The 16,744-nt window shown below is 37.1% G+C and overlaps 2 protein-coding genes across 2 annotated transcripts; both read left to right on the top strand.

Moving 5' to 3' along the window:
• The first annotated feature begins 3,491 nt into the window (after positions 1-3,491).
• On the top strand, positions 3,492-6,221 carry LOC145823771 (uncharacterized). Its single transcript, XM_082923289.1, has 6 exons — positions 3,492-4,319; positions 4,500-4,774; positions 4,862-5,041; positions 5,133-5,417; positions 5,499-5,732; positions 5,840-6,221. Exons 1-6 carry the CDS (start codon positions 3,492-3,494, stop codon positions 6,219-6,221), a joined length of 2,184 nt encoding a protein of 727 aa, XP_082779415.1.
• A 1,656-nt stretch (positions 6,222-7,877) lies between these two features.
• On the top strand, positions 7,878-9,083 carry LOC114271474 (uncharacterized). The gene is made up of 5 exons (XM_082922901.1): positions 7,878-7,965; positions 8,071-8,178; positions 8,267-8,524; positions 8,634-8,702; positions 8,812-9,083. The coding sequence occupies exons 1-5, from the start codon at positions 7,897-7,899 to the stop codon at positions 9,001-9,003; spliced, it is 696 nt and encodes a 231-aa protein (XP_082779027.1). The 5' UTR covers positions 7,878-7,896; the 3' UTR covers positions 9,004-9,083.
• The last annotated feature ends 7,661 nt before the right edge of the window (positions 9,084-16,744 follow it).

The raw sequence follows: 16,744 nt of genomic DNA, 5'->3' as shown, positions 1-16,744 counted from the left end.
CTCTTTTAGGCCAATTTTTGCATAGTATTTTAGGCCTATTTGTGAGTCTTTTGGACTTTTCCATAAACTATAAAATAAATTTTTTTGATCCCCTCTTCAACATTGTTGAAGGGCTCTCCTCTGTTTGAGAACAGCAGCTACCACTTGTCTCTTTACCCCTCTTTTAGCCCTTTTCTTGCATGATGGTTTGGCCTTATTTGTGATTATTTTCGTGGCTTGATGTAAACTGTAATTGCCTTGTTTTGAGCCCCTCTTAAACTTTGTTGAAGGGCTCTTTTCCATTTGGGGCCAGCTTCTGTCCCTTTGTGTTTAATCCCTCTGTTAGGGCCATTTTTGCTTGATAGATTAGCCCTATTTGCGTTCATTTTTGGGGCTTGTTATAAACTGGAAATATGCATGTTTTGGGACTGTCTTGCATCTGTCTTCATGCTTCATGATCAAATAATGCATGCCTTGTATAGCTGTAAGTCATTCCATGCGCCTAGTTTCGAATTTCGGGATTCATTCCATGCATCGGGTGCCATGTTTTCATGATTCGAGGCTGTTTTGTATCATATTTTAGCACTGAAATTTGCATGTTTACATACCATATTCCATGCCTTGCCATGCTTTGGTAGAGTGGCATTTGTTGCCTTAGGTTCGGTCCTCGGTTTGCGTGCATGTGTGCACGCATTTCGATAGTCTCATTTTCATCTAATGGCTACTGATGTGAGTGTGGCTGAGGTCCACTCATGTTGGTGTAAGTCCATCATGCATTGTGTATGCCATTTCATTTCATAGCATTGCGTATACTAGGTTGTATGTTAGAACATTGTGTATGCCTTGTTACATCGTGCATTGTGTATGCCATCTCATAGCATTGTGCATGCTAGGTTGTATATTAGTTGCATTCATGCATGTCATGCATATTGCATTGTGCTTGGGATAGGAGTTAGCCCAAACACGGGAAACGAGGGACGTTTCGTACTTCGAGTGACGGAACGTGTCTCAATTCCCAGTCATCGACACTCCGGATTATCCATGACGGAGTTTAGGTCTTATTGTGTTTATATGTGCATTCATTTCATATTGAGTCGTGCAATTCGACTCCTCGGCCATCATGCATTGATATGCGTGATTGGTGGCACGAGGATCGAGGACTACACTCCCCGAAGAGTAGTCATGCATACATATGTGAAAATACTTTGCCATGCCCCTTTGTTGCTCTCTGTTGCAGCAAATTAGAAATCGGCAGCCTTCCGGAGCTTGGCACGCATTCCAAGAACAACTGTAAACAGAGGCAAACCGGGACATCGCGAGGGATTCTCCGCACGAGGCAACCCGAGCATGCATCATTCATCATCTGAAGCAGATTTGGGACAGTCCCTGGCTTGCATGCCAATTTATTGCTTTCCTAATTTAATTTGTTAATTAATTAGGGTTTTGTACATATTCGGACTGTAATTATTCATTTGGGACTGTATATTATTTATTCGGACCCTCTGTGCGAGGGCAATGTTGTAATAAGTGTGCGTGTGTGTGATGTATGTCTTCCAACCCCACGTCTTTCTTCCTTTTATTTACCCGCTTATGATGGTTAGATTAGGGCATGTTTCAATTAGCATATAGTATGATAGCATGTTTGCATTCATTCATCTGTCTTGCATGCACCGAGCTCGGCGCATCATACTAACTGTATTGTATTTTCAATTCCAAATTGAATACATATTAGCTGTAGCATTTCATATGCCATGTCTAGAATAGCCGAGCCTGCTATAGTTGCACTCTTACATGTGTTGCATTAGGCATTTCTGTATAATTAGGATCATGCATGGATTTCTAATTAGCTTCTGTTTTGGCTTGGAGTACTCGGTAAGTTTTATGCTTTAGCATCCTTGCATGCGTGTGAGTGACTGCCATGAATAGCATGCTTACCATAAGGCTATATGCTTATGTGATATAACTACCTGAATGCCTGTGGGTGAAGGTTGGGTTATTTGGATTGGAACAATTCATCAAATGTGTGTTTTAAGCCCACTAGATAGTGGCAAAATCATGTTTTTTTCTAAGCCCACCCGAGGGTGGCAAATCCACGTCTTAGCCTACTTGCGGGTAGCACCATCAAACCATTTTCAAAATAAACAAACATGAAACGATTTGTTCAAATTCAGGCGATCCAGTCTATACTTGTATGTTGTGCGTATCACATAGTAAATCTAGGCTAATAACCGGAATAAGAACGCATAATGTTTTCAAAAATAGATATTATGGTTAGTAGAGGCCGATCTTTGATCGGGCGGGCGGGGGTGCTCACGAAGTGACCTTTCCCAATCGTACCCAAGTTCCCGAGCCAAGGCAACTTTGGTGATGACGGACACGTGGCCTTAGGCAAACGAGTCAGGGTTTCATAAATTTCCCCAAACTAAAACATTTAGGTGGCGACTCTGTATCTGGCAAAGCAGTCCATGTTTGGCACTTCTTTCAAAATCTATTTTCTCAAAACGGTTTGCTGGATTTGGACTCTTTGGTTCAGATTTAGAACCATGACAATTTGAGAGTCCTGAATTGTAGTGAGCCCAATGAACAAAATGGGGGGGAGGGGGGACTCACCTTCCTGGGGCGTTTGGGGGACGTCTACAGTATCCAAGAGATTACCTGGGTCTACATGGATAAATCCTGGGTGCATCTTTCAAGGTTTTTTTTCTCAAACACAATAACTTTTAAGCTTTTATATGGTCATTTTATTAGAATAATAGAGTTTGATGTAAAATTATCAGAGTCTCGAAGGATTATCTAGATGGAGCACGCAAATTCGTAGATATAGCTAAGGCAAATGTAGGGAATCCCGAAATGATCGTTTGCCCTTGTAGAAATTGTCGAAATCTATCTCACCAATTTTGCAAGATTGTGTACAAGCGCTTGGTCATGGAAGGGATGGATCCTAAATATACTTCTTGGTTCCTTCATGGGGAACAACTAATTGCATCGTCACATCATGAAGATGTTGAATTTTTAGATACATACAAGATGTTCAGAGGCGTGCATTTTAAAGATGATAATATTGCAGAGTCTGCAAGTGAAAGTAGAGAGAGAGAGAGAATTAACACAATTATTAGAAGATATTGACACTCCTTTATATCCAGGGTGTACAAAGTACACTAAATTCTCAACAATTGTTGCTTTATACAAGCATAAAGCTACACATGATCATTCTGATAAAAGCTTTGATGAACTTCTTCGAATAGTGTCTGATATGCTACCAGAAGATAACACGCTTGTCAAATCTATATATTTAGCAAAAAAAGATGCTCAAAGCCTTTGATCTAGGATATGAGAAAATCCATGCTTGTGTGAATGATTGCTGTTTGTTTAGAAAAGATTTAGAGCTTAAGAAGACATGTCCGAAATGCAATTATTCACGTTGGAAAGTGGATAAACGCACTAAGAAGATTAAAAAGGGGGTTCCTGCGAAGGTGTTGCGATATTTTCCAATAATACTAAGATTTAAAAGGATGTTCAAGTCACAAGAGAGGGAAAAGCAATTAATGTGGCGCTTCCCTCACAAAAGCCAAGATGGTAAGATGAGACATCCAGTTGACTCATTGGCATGGGAATCAATCAATCAAAAGTGGCCTTCTTTTGCATCAGATCCACGAAATCTTAGACTTGGTCGTTCAACAGATGGGTTTAATCCTTTTGCCAATCTTAGCTTAAAGTATAGTTGCTGGCCAGTGATGTTAGTTACATATAACCTTCCCCCATGGTTATGCATGGCAAAGGAAAATATCATGTTGACATTACTAATTCCAGGGCCAAAGCAACCAGGCAACAACATAGATGTTTATCTAGAGCCGCTTGTGGAAGACCTAATAGAATTATGGACTAATGGTGTCAGGGCTTATGATGCAGCCAACAACTCCATGTTTAATTTGAAGGTTATTTTGATGTGGACAATAAATGATTTTCCAGCTTATGGAAACTTAGCTAGATGCACCATAAAGGGAAATGTTGTTTGTCCAATATGTAGTACTGACACATGTTCACAATGGTTGAGTAATAGTAAAAAGACTGTGTACATGGGCCACAGGCAATTTCTTGCACCTAACCATCCATTTCGGATGAAAAGAAGTTGGTTTGATGGAAAGCATGAACTTCAAGGGAAGCCTAAACCATTAAATGGTTCTGATGTTTTCAGTGTAGTTCAAGACATTGAAAATAATTGGGGAAAAGCAACAAAGGAGAGGAAAAGGAAAAAGTCCCAGATCATCAAAGAAAAAGAGCCAGTTTGTGTTCAACCATGGAAGAAAAAGTCCATATTTTTCAATTTACCATATTGGGATGTAAGTCTAAAGAAAGTAGAATTCTTATTTTCAAAATTAGTTGAATTTGTTATTCTTATTTTTTATAGAATGAATATTTGATTGATGTTACTGGCATTACTTTTGCGTCATAACTTGGATGTAATGCACATTGAGAAGAATGTTTGCGAAAGTATCATTGGCACACTATTGAATGTGAAGGGGAAATCAAAGGATGGCCTTAAAGCTCGTAAAGATTTGGAAGAAATGGGCATTAGACAAAAATTGCATGTGGAGAACATAGGAACTCATTTTTATTTTCCACCAGCATCACATATACTTTCAAAAGTCGAGAAGCAGATCTTTTGTTATAGGTTACATGATTTAAAGCTGCCTGATGGTTATAGCTCCAATATTGCTAATTGTGTTTCATTAGAAGAGTGTAAGCTGATAGGCCTCAAGTCACATGATTGTCACGTCTTGATGCAACAGTTGTTGTCAGTAGCGTTGAGAGGACTTTTACTAGAGTGACCAAGGAATGCAATATTTCGATTGTGCACTTTTTTCAATCAAATATGTCAAAGAGTGATTGATAGGAATAAATTAGAACTACTAGAAGAAGATATTGCTGAGACTTTATGTATGTTGGAAAGGTTCTTCCCTCCATCATTTTTTGATGTTATGGTTCACTTGACAATCCATCTAGGACAAGAAGCTCGCATATGTGGACCAGTGCAATTTCGTTGGATGTACTCATTTGAAAGGTGAGGTGTATATCACTTTTTATTATGTATATCTATTCATGTATTTGTCAAAAAAGCTATTAACATGAATATTAATTATATTATGGTCTAGATATATGAAGATACTTAAGGGATATGTTAGGAATCGTGCAAGACCCGAGGGATGCATAGCGAAATGCTATATAGCTGAAGAGTGTATGCAATTTTGTAGTGGATACATGAAGCAAGCAACTGAAATAGGTGCTCGACATAACCGCAATGAAGAATTTGAAAATGAAACAATACTAGAAGGACGTCCGATTACGTTGGGGAATTCAATCATGATACCTGAGGATATGTTACAAATTGCTCATTGTTGTGTGTTGATAAACAGTTCTGAAGTCCAACCATATTTAGAGTAAGTATGATAACATAAACATCTATTACTACTTGAGTGTTTATATGATATATTTATCTCACAATTTGCCTTCCTTATTAGAATGCATGTGGAGGAGCTTAAGCTTTTGGACAGACGTTTCTTGAGGGATGCCGTTCTACTACATTCTAGACAAATGGACACTTTTGCTCAATGGTTGAAAGCAAAGATTAAATCATGTGATAATGAGGTTTTAGATAGATTGAAATGGCTTGCAGCTGGCCTAAGAAAACATGCAACGTCTTATTTGGGCTATGTCATTAATTGGCATCGCTTTCATACAAGTGATGTCCAAAGGTCCACACAAAATAGTGGTGTTTCCATTGAAGCATAAACTATTTGTCGATCTAGTAAAAAGACATTGCACAAGTTATTGAAAAAATCTGTTTCTATGGGGTTATCAGAGACACAATTTTGTTGGATTACTACAAATTTCAAGTTCCTCTATTTAAATGTGACTGGGAAACTACTGGAAACGGTGTCAAAGTTGAAGATGGATTTACATTGGTCAACATCCAACAAGGACGAAATCCATTTGAGAGAGATCCATTCATTCTAGCATCACATGCAAAACAAGTGTTCTATTTGAGGGATAATGATACATCTAGTTGGGAAGTTGTACTTAAAGCACCTTCAAGAGGCTTCCGTTGTTTGCATATGTATGATAAAGATGCCTATATGCTATCTGCACCTTTAGATGCATCTAGACTTGGTGCAAATACTAATGATGAAGATGAGCACTACGTGAGGATGGATTGTGAGGGTGTGGAAGTGTTGCATGATTAATGAGAAGTAGGAACATTTGATTTTCATATAACTGAATGCTTATTGAGCTTGACTAGTTCTCCTTTACTTGTCGTTCTTTTTATTTTTTCCTTTTATATAATTTCACAAGCTATTTTCTTTGAAGTTAATATGAGTGAATATACTTGTAAGTGAATATTGTGTTGTCTTTGAAATCAATATTATCAAGAATTTATTGTTTGGCTGATAAAGAATTATTGTTTGGCTTGTAAAGTTGTATGTATTGATATTTGATTTGAAATTTGTGGTTTTTTAAATTTTATATTGGCCATACCGTTTGTGAACTGTGGATTGATTGTCTTGTGCTTATCATTAGGAAATGTGTCTCTTATAATTTCTCATAATGTTTTAATTTTTAATGTCTAATAAGCTTTCAGTATGCTATTTAGGGAAATGAGAATGAGACACATGAGTATATAATTAGATTTTATATTTTTGATAAATGAAATGGTATTACCATGAGCTGATGCATTTATATTCTTAGGTTGAACCATCTGCCCAAGGGAAAAAATTCCCATTTTTGGTTCACAAACATTGTGTTTAGATTTTGTATTTAGCTTTTGTTCACAAACAAAAATCAAAGTTCAGAGGTGGCTGATATTGATATTTTTTTTTTCTCTGCAATGACTCAGGTTTATTGTTGTTGATCTAATTGTTATTATGAATGCCCATTTTCTTATTAACAGTTGAATCTTGAAATTGTCAACTAGCAAGATGATTGGAGAGGTACTTTATTTCTCATTTAACATAAAATTGAATTTATAACCAATTGTTGTCCACATTATTTCTTATTTTTCCTTATGTATTGCACAGAGTTCAAAAAAAGCTGAGAAAAGAATTAGAAAGGAGCGTGAAGCTATAATTGCTGCGACAATGGATGAGAAAAGAAATGCATCATTCAGAATTTTAGATGAGTGTTCTACTTCTCCACATGTTGAATCACATGATATGGAAGGGGTTATAGACTCCACTCAAGTACCAAAGAAGAAAACTAGGGGGGGCATCAAAGTTAAAGATGCATGACAAAGGAAAACAAAAGTGTGATGAAATTGACTTCAATGAAAGGAATCAGCCTATGGGACCTGAGTCAGTTAAACTATCGACTTTAGAAGGGATCTTGGCACGAGAGATGGTGCCAATAACCATAAAGAGATGGCCGCATATTCCAGAAGAGGTTAAAGACAAGCTATGGGCTTGTGTGAAGGTAACATATATTTATTTAATTCATTATTATACTTTCAACTAAGTGTTTTTCCTAATCACTAAATTTTTGTTTAAATGCAAATGCAAATGCAGCTTAGATTCAAAATACATGATTGCCATAGGAAACACATCATGCAAAAGGTTGGCAGATTATGGTGCTCACACAAATCTGAACTATCACGAAAAATAAGACCTCTTGGTAAAAGTGCTAAGCTAGCACACAATATTGTCCTCACCAAACCTGATGATGTAGAAATGGTTTAATGGAAAGCATTTGTGAAACAACGAACTTCCGAAGAATTTAAGGTAAGTTTCCTCATAGAAATTCTCTAGTTTTTATAAACTAATTAGACCAACAAATTTTCTCATAGTGATTCAATTATGAATTCTTAATCATATAAATTATGACATTCTTCTTTTGTATATGTAGGCAAAGAGTAAAAGATTTAGGGCAATGAGAAAAAAGCAAACCCTCTTTCACACCATGAGTCGTAAAGGTTATGCACGATTAGAGGATGAAATGGTAAATTAAGAGTGATTCAAGTAATTTTGTAAATTGGGTATGAAGTATGGTTACTTTGAGATTGTTTTAATCATGTTGATTTTCATTTTCTATTTTATTTTCTAGAGAAGAGAAAGTCGAGCACCATCATCCATATCAAGAGTTGAAGTTTGGATTAAAGGGCATACAAGGAAGGAAGGAAAATCCATGAATGAAGTGCTTGATGCAACTGTGGTACCAATATTACTTTATTTATTTATTTATTTTTGGTATTATAATTTGCATTCACATCAATTTATTAAGACATGCTTTATATTTTTAGAAAAATGTTCAAGAACTTCATAAGGCTTCTACTGATGAGGGTCCAAAATCTATAAAAGATGATGCGATTTTTCATACTTTTGGTCCCGAGCGTCGTGGGAGTGTACGAGGGCTGGGATTTGGGGCATTACCATCTAAGGTTGATGCACAAGTACACCAAAATGAGCACGTGAGAAAACTTGAAAGCAAGGTGCTGGACTTAGAACAACAACTCGATGAGATAAGAGGCATGCTTATCAAAGAAAGAAGGCAAAATGATGTAAGAGGAAAAGCTAAACATGATAATATAATTTCATGGTACATAATTTGTTTGTCTTTAATTTGTTATTTTATATTTAAATCACTTGTATGTTTATCTTTGATTGTAGGGTACCAATCCCTCCCAAAGAAGCTCCAATCTACTCCAATCTACTCCTCATGACAACCTTCCAACTTCAGTGAGTGAAAATAGTATTTTCAAAACATTTTTATCTCCTTTTCATGTCTTTAATTGTTGGAATTATGTGGTAGCTATATGCTTAATGAAGTGTTTTTATGGTTTTTTAGGTGAATGAAGTTGGTTCTGTTACTGAAAGCATCGAAGCTATGAAATTATCTAAACGTGGTGATTCTTCAATTGCAAACCTTCCAACTAGTTTAGATATGGTAAGTTATGCCGTTTTTAGAAGTGCCTTTTTGTTTCTTTCTTCAAAGTCCATTTTGCAGTTTACTACTGGTCTTGTAGTAATGAAATTATAAACTGCATTGTTGATTTGCTGGAGATTGAGCTTCAAGCCAAATAGGCACTGCTGCATATTCTCCACTCATTAGAATAACCAAGTTTTATGGCCTGGCAGATTTACTAATTTCAAAGCATGACAACTTTTCGTTTTTTCTTCTTTTTTTTTTTGGTCAACATAAAGCATGACAACTTGATATGGCATTTTCATTGGATTTAGCTCACTGTTTCTCTCATGGTACAGAAAATAATTGTCAATTGACATAATTCTTGGCGATCTTTTGGATTTCAATTAGTAGATATATTACATGTTGCTATTAACCATTCAACCTTCTAGTAATATGTCAATTTTGCCACTGAAACCTTTATGTGCACTCATTTTCACTGATAGGCTTTATGGTTTTGGGCTCAATCCCTATTGATTGAGATTACTGAGCTGAAGTGCTCTACCTGAGTATAAAATAAGTAGGGGAAAAAAATGCTAGTTAAAGAAGAGCTACACAAATGCAGATCAAAAAAAAAAGAAAAAAGAAGAGCTACACAAATGCAGATCAAATGAGTTATTTCAAAATTTGTGTGAGTGTTGTCGTGTCGAACAAAAGAGATTTTGAATCTCTCAATTTTATATTTAAGTAATTCTACGTTTAAAAGAAATGAACTAATTTAAATTCTCACAAAGAAAGTAAATTAATCAATTTTTTAGTTGTCATCTTTACAGTGCAACACATGTACTTATCTAATTTGTTAATGAGCCAATCCTAAAGTGATCCACTGAAGATTGTGTTGTGGTTGAGGTGACAATAATGTTGTGATCCACTGAAGATTACACAGTTGAGATTTAGAATTTAAAAGCAAGAGAAATTGGTTGGGTTGAGAAATAGAGAAGATTAAATTTGATTAGTAGAGATGCACAGAAAAGAGAGTCTAATTCCCAAACCTGTATTTGTATTGGGTAGCAAGATGGTTAAGAACTGGAGCATCATTTGATTTGCCAATTCATAATTTGAATGATATGATAGTTCCGATAGAATAGAAACCCCCAAAAGAAAAAGAAGAAAGGAATAAAAATTCAGTTGAAGTGTGAAAAAGGAAGAAATGAAGACATTATTATTGTGAGAGTGAAGTCAATCCATAGAATAGAATAGAATAGAATAGAGCAGAGCAGAGAAGAAGTCAATAATAAGTAGGCAAATTAAACAAAACCAATAACATGAACAGGGGCGGTCTACTTGAAGGAATCAAATCAATCATGAAAGAAAGAAAGTCCTATTGGGTTGGGTTGGGTTGGGTTGGGTTGGGGTTGCGTAGTTTGGTTAGAAGGGAATAGAGAGAAAGAGCGAGAGAGAGAGAGAGAGAGAGAGTTTAAAATTGAGATTGAAAACGAAAAGGGTGAGAGTGCATCTGCATCAGCAAAAGCATAGTCATCATCGCAGTAGTAGTTGTAGCTTGTAGTAGTAATAGTAGTAGTAGTAGTAGTAGTAGTAGTAGTAGTAGTAGGGAGGGGATACAGAAGAGAAGAGAAGAGAAGAGAAGAGAAGAGGCAAATGCCAACTAAAAGTGACCTTGCGCCGACGCACGCGATTAGAGTTTATTACTCCCTCGCACTCCCTCAAGCCAAGCCCAACCCAACCCAACCCAACCCAACCCAAAACCCACTCCAAATTCAAAACCAATTTTCAAATGAAAATTAAAACAAATAATTAACCCCGTTGAATTTGAATTTGAATTTGAGAGAGAGAAAGAACCCACAATAAATTGGAAAACGAAGAAGGACAAGGTTAATTTAGAGAGAAACCCCAAATCATTAATATAATAGAATTTTGATAGCAGATGTAGCTTGGAAGAGGAAGGTGAATAGTTTTTGAGAGAGAGAGAGAGAGAAAGAGATGAGAAGGTTAATTTATTATTAATTTTAAAATATATTTGGGGTATTTGGTTGTTGTTGGGTAGGCTGTAAAGTCAGTATAAGAGAGGGAGTGGAAGGGAGATAGAGAGAGAGAGAGAGAGAGAGAGAGAGAGAGAGGTTGTCTGTTAGTGCAACTTAGAGTGTAGTATGTATGTATGTATGTATGTATGTATGTATGGATATGTGTATGTCTGTTAGTGCAACTTGGATTGTAGTATGTATGAGATTGTTAATGAGCCAATCCTAAAGTGATCCAATTCATATTTTTTCAGACATTCAAATGTGTCTTAATTATACCTCGGATGGTAATGTTTATGTAGTGGTTGAATAGCCTTTGTATCCCCTAAGATCCTTTTTTTGAGCCTTGTCATATTTTTAGGGCTATAATGTGATCCAGCAGTAACAGTTTAGCTCTAAGCCAACACCTGATGATAGTGATTTTCCGCCTACTTTTTGTTTCTTGGCAAAATTTACCTTTCGCTTGGATTGTGGGGTTAGAAGAAGAAGAAAAAGAAATGATTGTAAAAGAAAAGAAAAGAAATTATCGTGTTTTCTCACTATCATGTTCAGATGAGTAAAAGAGCAAAATGTGATATAGGGATATGGGTGATGTTTCTTTTCTTTTAGTGCATTTTAATGAACAATCTCGGTATTATAGAAGATACAAAAGCAATCAGAGCTTGTTTCTTGCCAAATCTCACTACTTTTGGTGAGAAATGAAACCTATAAAATAAAATTAAAGTTCTCTTTCTTTTCATCTCACTGTTTCCAACTTATTAGAGATCCACTTGAATTAGAATGTCCATTTAGTTTTTATATATTCATTAGGTTGAGTAGACTCATAAGTGTGACCACCTCAAAATATGTATTCACCAGGTTGAAATTTTCTTTTCTGACATTGATGACATATGTAAGTTCGTTCTCGTTGAAGCTTTTTGACACTTTCATTTCCTTTGTTGAACTAATACCTCGTAAATGGGATGAATGTTATGCAGTATGCTTATACACTCTTAATTTTTGTAGGATCAAAGTAATGGTGTGTCGAGCTTAGCAAATGTCAAATGCAAGTTGTTGCATTGGGAGGGGTCAAACTTGGTGGTTGCAAAAGGCCAAATTGCATCAAGGGATCCCAAGTCAAAGGTGCGTCATGCAATTCTTGGACCTTTGTGTTGGAAAGTATGGGTGAACCACGTAACAATCAACGTGCCGTTGTTTCGTTCTACTCATGAGATGTATGATCTTCAAGATGCAATAGGAAATACAGTTGCATGGCCTAGTCAATTCATTCTTATGGACGAAATATTGGACTAATTGATTTACAATTTGTAGTTATACTTTTTGGATGTTTAAAGTCGTATTTTAGAGATTAGTGAATCTTATGATTTGGATACTTTTTTTGATTTGTATGTTTGAGGTTGTTATCAACTTGATATGATAGAAGTTGAGGATAAAAGTTAGTACAGAGGTTGTTTGGTGTATAGATATTAGATTTTTTTGCTTACTTCATAGTTGTTGCTTCTGCTTGGTTTGTAACAGATTGCATTTTATAAGCTATTGTCTACATGCGGTTAGGCAAGGTCATGTTCCTATATATATATATATATATATTATATTAAAAATAACTTTTTACGGCATGCAAAATTATGTCATGAAAAGTGTAATGATTTATGGCATGTAAGAAAATGTCGTAGAAGATTATATACGGCATACAAGGCATGTCAAAAATATATTAAAAATGACCTTCTACGGCATACAAAATTATGTCGTGAAAAGTGTGATGATTTATGACATGCAAGAAAATGTCGTAAAATACTATATACAGCTAAATGTATTAAAAATAATCTTCTACGGCATGCAAAATTATGTCATGGAAAGTATGATAATTTATGACATTAAAAAGTTATATACGATATACAAAGTATGTCATTAATGTTTAATTTATTACTTTTTACAACTTTACCAGCATGCCGTAAATGACGCTCAACTTTCCACGGCATATCATATAACAGTATTTGTGTGCATGCCGTGAAAAGTTTTTACGGCATGCATTGCAAGCCGTAAAAAGTCAATTTTGTTGTAGTAGCGGTGAAACAAAGATCTCTATCCGAAATAATGGTCACATGGACCTCATGAAGTCGAACTATCTCTCTAATGTACAACTCTACCAAATAATCAATTGAGTCGCCAGTGTGCATCGGAATGAATGTGCGTTGACTTAGTCAACTTATCAACAATCACCCAAATGGCATCATCACCCTGTTGTGTCCTAGGAAGTCTAACTACAAAATCTATGGTAACATACTCTCATTTCCACTCAGTAATAGGTAAGGGTTGTAGCAAACCCATTGGCTTTTGGTGCTTAGCCTTCACTTGCTACCAAGGCATTTCGAAAGAAATAAGGCGACGACTCATTTCATACCCCTCCCACCAAAATTGATGAATGAGATCATGATACATTTTAGTGCCTCTCGAATGTACAGCAAGGCGTGAGTGATGAAATTCTCAGAGTACCTCCTTTCTACAAGATTTTGGCACAAAAAAAGTGTCTAGATACCTCACACTCAAATCCAAGTGGATGTTCAAACCCTTCTTTTCCTTCCCATTGGAGATCCTATCACGGATTTTCTCCACCTCACGGTCACCTTGTTGTGCTTCTATGACTATGCTAATCAAGGTAGGTTGAGCAATTAAAGTAAATAAGGTAGCATCTTTACTAGACTCGCTCAGCTACAAATCAAACTTGCCGATATCACCTAGTATATCCCATTCCTGAATAGCCACACTTGCCACACTACACACAGATTTTTGACTCAAGACATCAGCCACTACATTGGCCTTCCTCGGATGATAATGCAACTCAAAGTCATAATCCTTCATAAATTCCATCTATCTCTGTTGGCGTAAATTCAAATTTTTTTTTTTTTTTTGGGAAAAACAAGTATTTTAAACTCTTATGATCGAAGAAAACATCAAACTTCTCACCATACAAATAATATCTTCAGATCTTCAAAGAAAAAATTACCGCTGCTAACTCTAAATCATGGATGGGGTAGTTCTTCTTATGAGTTTTCAATTGTCGTGAACCATAAGCCACAACTTTCCTTTCTTGCATCAATACACAACCAAGCCCATTCCAGGACGCATCCCAATAAATAGTATAACCCAAGCCCTTCTTTAGAATTATCAAAACCGGTGTGGTGGCCAACCTAGTCTTAAGTTCTTGGAATGATTTTTCACAAGTCTTGTTCCATACAAGTTTGACACCCTTACTTGTCAACCTGGTCAACGGTGCGGCTAGTCTAGAGAAGTCTCTTACGAAACGACGATAATACCTAATTAACCCTAGGAATCTCCGGATTTCAAAAACATTCTTAGGTTGTTCCCAATCTTGCACGACATCTTTCCTAGAAGAATCTACAATTACTCCTTCTCCCGACACAACATGCCCCAAAAACTTCACTTCAGTCAGCTAAAACTCACATTTCTCAAATTTAGCATACAATTGGTGGACCCTAATCAAGTCAAGCACTATCCGTAAGTGTTCCTTGTGTTCCTCTTCGGAGGTTGAATAAATTAAGATATTGTCTCAAAAGACTTGGTTCATCAGGTCCATAAAGGAAGCAGGAGCATTGGTTAAACTGAAAGGCGTTACTAGGAATTCATAATGGCCATAACGTGCGCGCAAAATCATTTTTTGTATATCCTCTTCCCTAACTCTCAACTAATGGTATCTCGACCTCAAATCTATCTTTGAAAAGCAACGAGACACTCTAAGTTGGTCAAATGAGTCATCTATTCTGGGTAGAGGATACTTGTTCTTAACAATAACTCAATTCAATTTGCGGTAATTAATACACAACTGCAATGACCCATCATTCTTCTTTGAGAAAAGAGCTGGCGCTCCCTAAGGTGATATACTAGGGTGAGTGAAGCCCTTGTCTAAAAGTTCTTGGAGTTAAATCATTAACTCATGTAATTCTGCGGGTGCAAATCTATATGATGCCATGGAGATTGGTGTCGTGCCAGACACTAAATCAATGGAGAACTCAATCTCCCGATGGGGTAGTAAACTAGTAAGATCTTCAGGAAAGACATCTGGGTATTCACAAACTACCCTCGGTAATTCAACTCGGATCCCATCACTCTCACTACCCAAGGGAGTTACAAGAAGACAATTAAGCTCGTCCCTACCACAAGAGTCATAAACTGGTGATAAGACTTTATTAGCTTAATCCCCCAGAAAATAAAAACAGCCACCACTTGAGGTGCACACCGTAACCCTTTGACGGTAACTATCAATAACAACACGATACGAAGACAACCAGTCCATGCCTAAAATGACATCAAAACTCAACATGTCTTATAACACAAATGTAAAAGGAAGTCAGGGCCCAGCAACCTCTATCTCACAATCACAATATCCCCAGTTCAATTCAACCTAGCCCCCAATCGGTGACTCTACCCTAAGCAGAGCCGCTAACTAAGCCACCTCTAATCTTAATGCAGAAGCAAAAGCAGAAGATATAAATGAATGCAACGCACCCCTATCAATCAATACATTAGCCAAAGAATTGAACACAACAAGAATACCTCTCATAACAGAGGATCCTAGCAACTGCTTTGGCGCTGTAACAGTATACACGTGCCCTTGTGGCCTTTGATCAACCTACTCATCTCTCAGAGTATAGGCCTGCTATACTGACTAAGCCAAGGCGACTCCCTGATTAGCTCATGGGATCTGAACTGAATGAGCCTATTGATGGCTCTGAGTCTACCTCGACCCTGATGCGCCAGATGCACCTCCTAACTGAGGGCAAGCTTTCCTCAAATGCCCCGATTGACCACACTGAAAGCATGTAGGTCCTTGCCCCTTACTTTGGGACTGACTTTAAGATCGGTTAGGTGGCGGTGGTGGTAACATCTGCTGCCCTCCTCCCTTTTATGGGCAGGAACCAGCCTTGTAACCCGGTTGGCCACACTTGAAACTATAAAGCTGCCCTGAGCATTCCTTCTCGGGCCAACACTCGACAATGGAAATATAGATCTAGTCTGCTGTGATTGGGGCTAGAATGAAGAGGTGCCGTAGACCGCCCGAACTCCCAATTCGCGCCCTCTTGTCAGAGAGGGCGCAAATTGGGTTCTACCTACTACAGTTCGGACTCCTGTCACGGTTCTGAATCTAATCTCACAAAGTGCAATGTAAGACTGATAAATCATCAAAGAATCCAAATCCGACAAATCGTTTTGAAAAATCGATTTTTATCAAAAAAGCGCCAAACATGGACTGCTTTGCCAGATTTCAGAGTCACCACCTAAATATTTTATTTGGGAAATTTAGGAAATCCTGACTCGTGCCTAAGGTCACGTGTCTGTCATTACCAAAGTTGCCTCGGCTCGGGAACTTGGGAATGAGGGGGGAAGGCCATGAGATGAGCACCCCCGCTCACCCAATCAAAGAATCGGCCTCTACTAAACATGATATGTTATTTTGAAAACACATGTATTCTTTTTCCGATTTTATTAGTTAACTTACTATGTGATGCGCACAAAATACAAGTATAATCGCTCGATTTGGAACAAAACATCTCATATTTGTTTTTTTCGAAAATGGTTTGAAGATGCTACTCGCAAGTAGGCTAAAACACGGATTTGCCACCCTCAAGTGGGCTTAAAACATGATGATTTTGCCACCCTCAAGTGGGCTTAAAACTCACATTTGATCGAATTGTTCTAATTCAAGTGATGAAGCCTTCATCCACAGGCATTCATGCCGTTATATCATTTAAGCAAATAGTCTCATGGAAAGCATGCTGACATGGCAACACTCACACTCATGCAAGGATGCTAAAACATAA

This window comes from Camellia sinensis, chromosome 4, assembly GCF_055761805.1.
Source record: "Camellia sinensis isolate YWXY chromosome 4, ASM5576180v1, whole genome shotgun sequence".
NCBI lineage: Eukaryota > Viridiplantae > Streptophyta > Magnoliopsida > Ericales > Theaceae > Camellia > Camellia sinensis.
The sequence above is the reverse complement of the archived record's forward strand: the minus strand, read 5'-3'. Positions and strand labels throughout refer to the sequence as shown.

Bases quoted from the DNA above. Each gene is read 5' to 3' on its own strand.
- LOC114271474 (XM_082922901.1), top strand. From the start codon at position 7,897: ATGAGAAAAAAGCAAACCCTCTTTCACACCATGAGTCGTAAAGGTTAT. The intron at 8,525-8,633 runs GTAAGAGGAAAA...CTTTGATTGTAG, and splicing joins AAGAAAGAAGGCAAAATGAT to GGTACCAATCCCTCCCAAAG. The intron at 8,703-8,811 runs GTGAGTGAAAAT...ATGGTTTTTTAG, and splicing joins ATGACAACCTTCCAACTTCA to GTGAATGAAGTTGGTTCTGT.
- LOC145823771 (XM_082923289.1), top strand. From the start codon at position 3,492: ATGTTCAAGTCACAAGAGAGGGAAAAGCAATTAATGTGGCGCTTCCCT. The intron at 4,320-4,499 runs GTAAGTCTAAAG...TTGAATGTGAAG, and splicing joins TCAATTTACCATATTGGGAT to GGGAAATCAAAGGATGGCCT. The intron at 4,775-4,861 runs GTCAGTAGCGTT...AATATGTCAAAG, and splicing joins GTCTTGATGCAACAGTTGTT to AGTGATTGATAGGAATAAAT.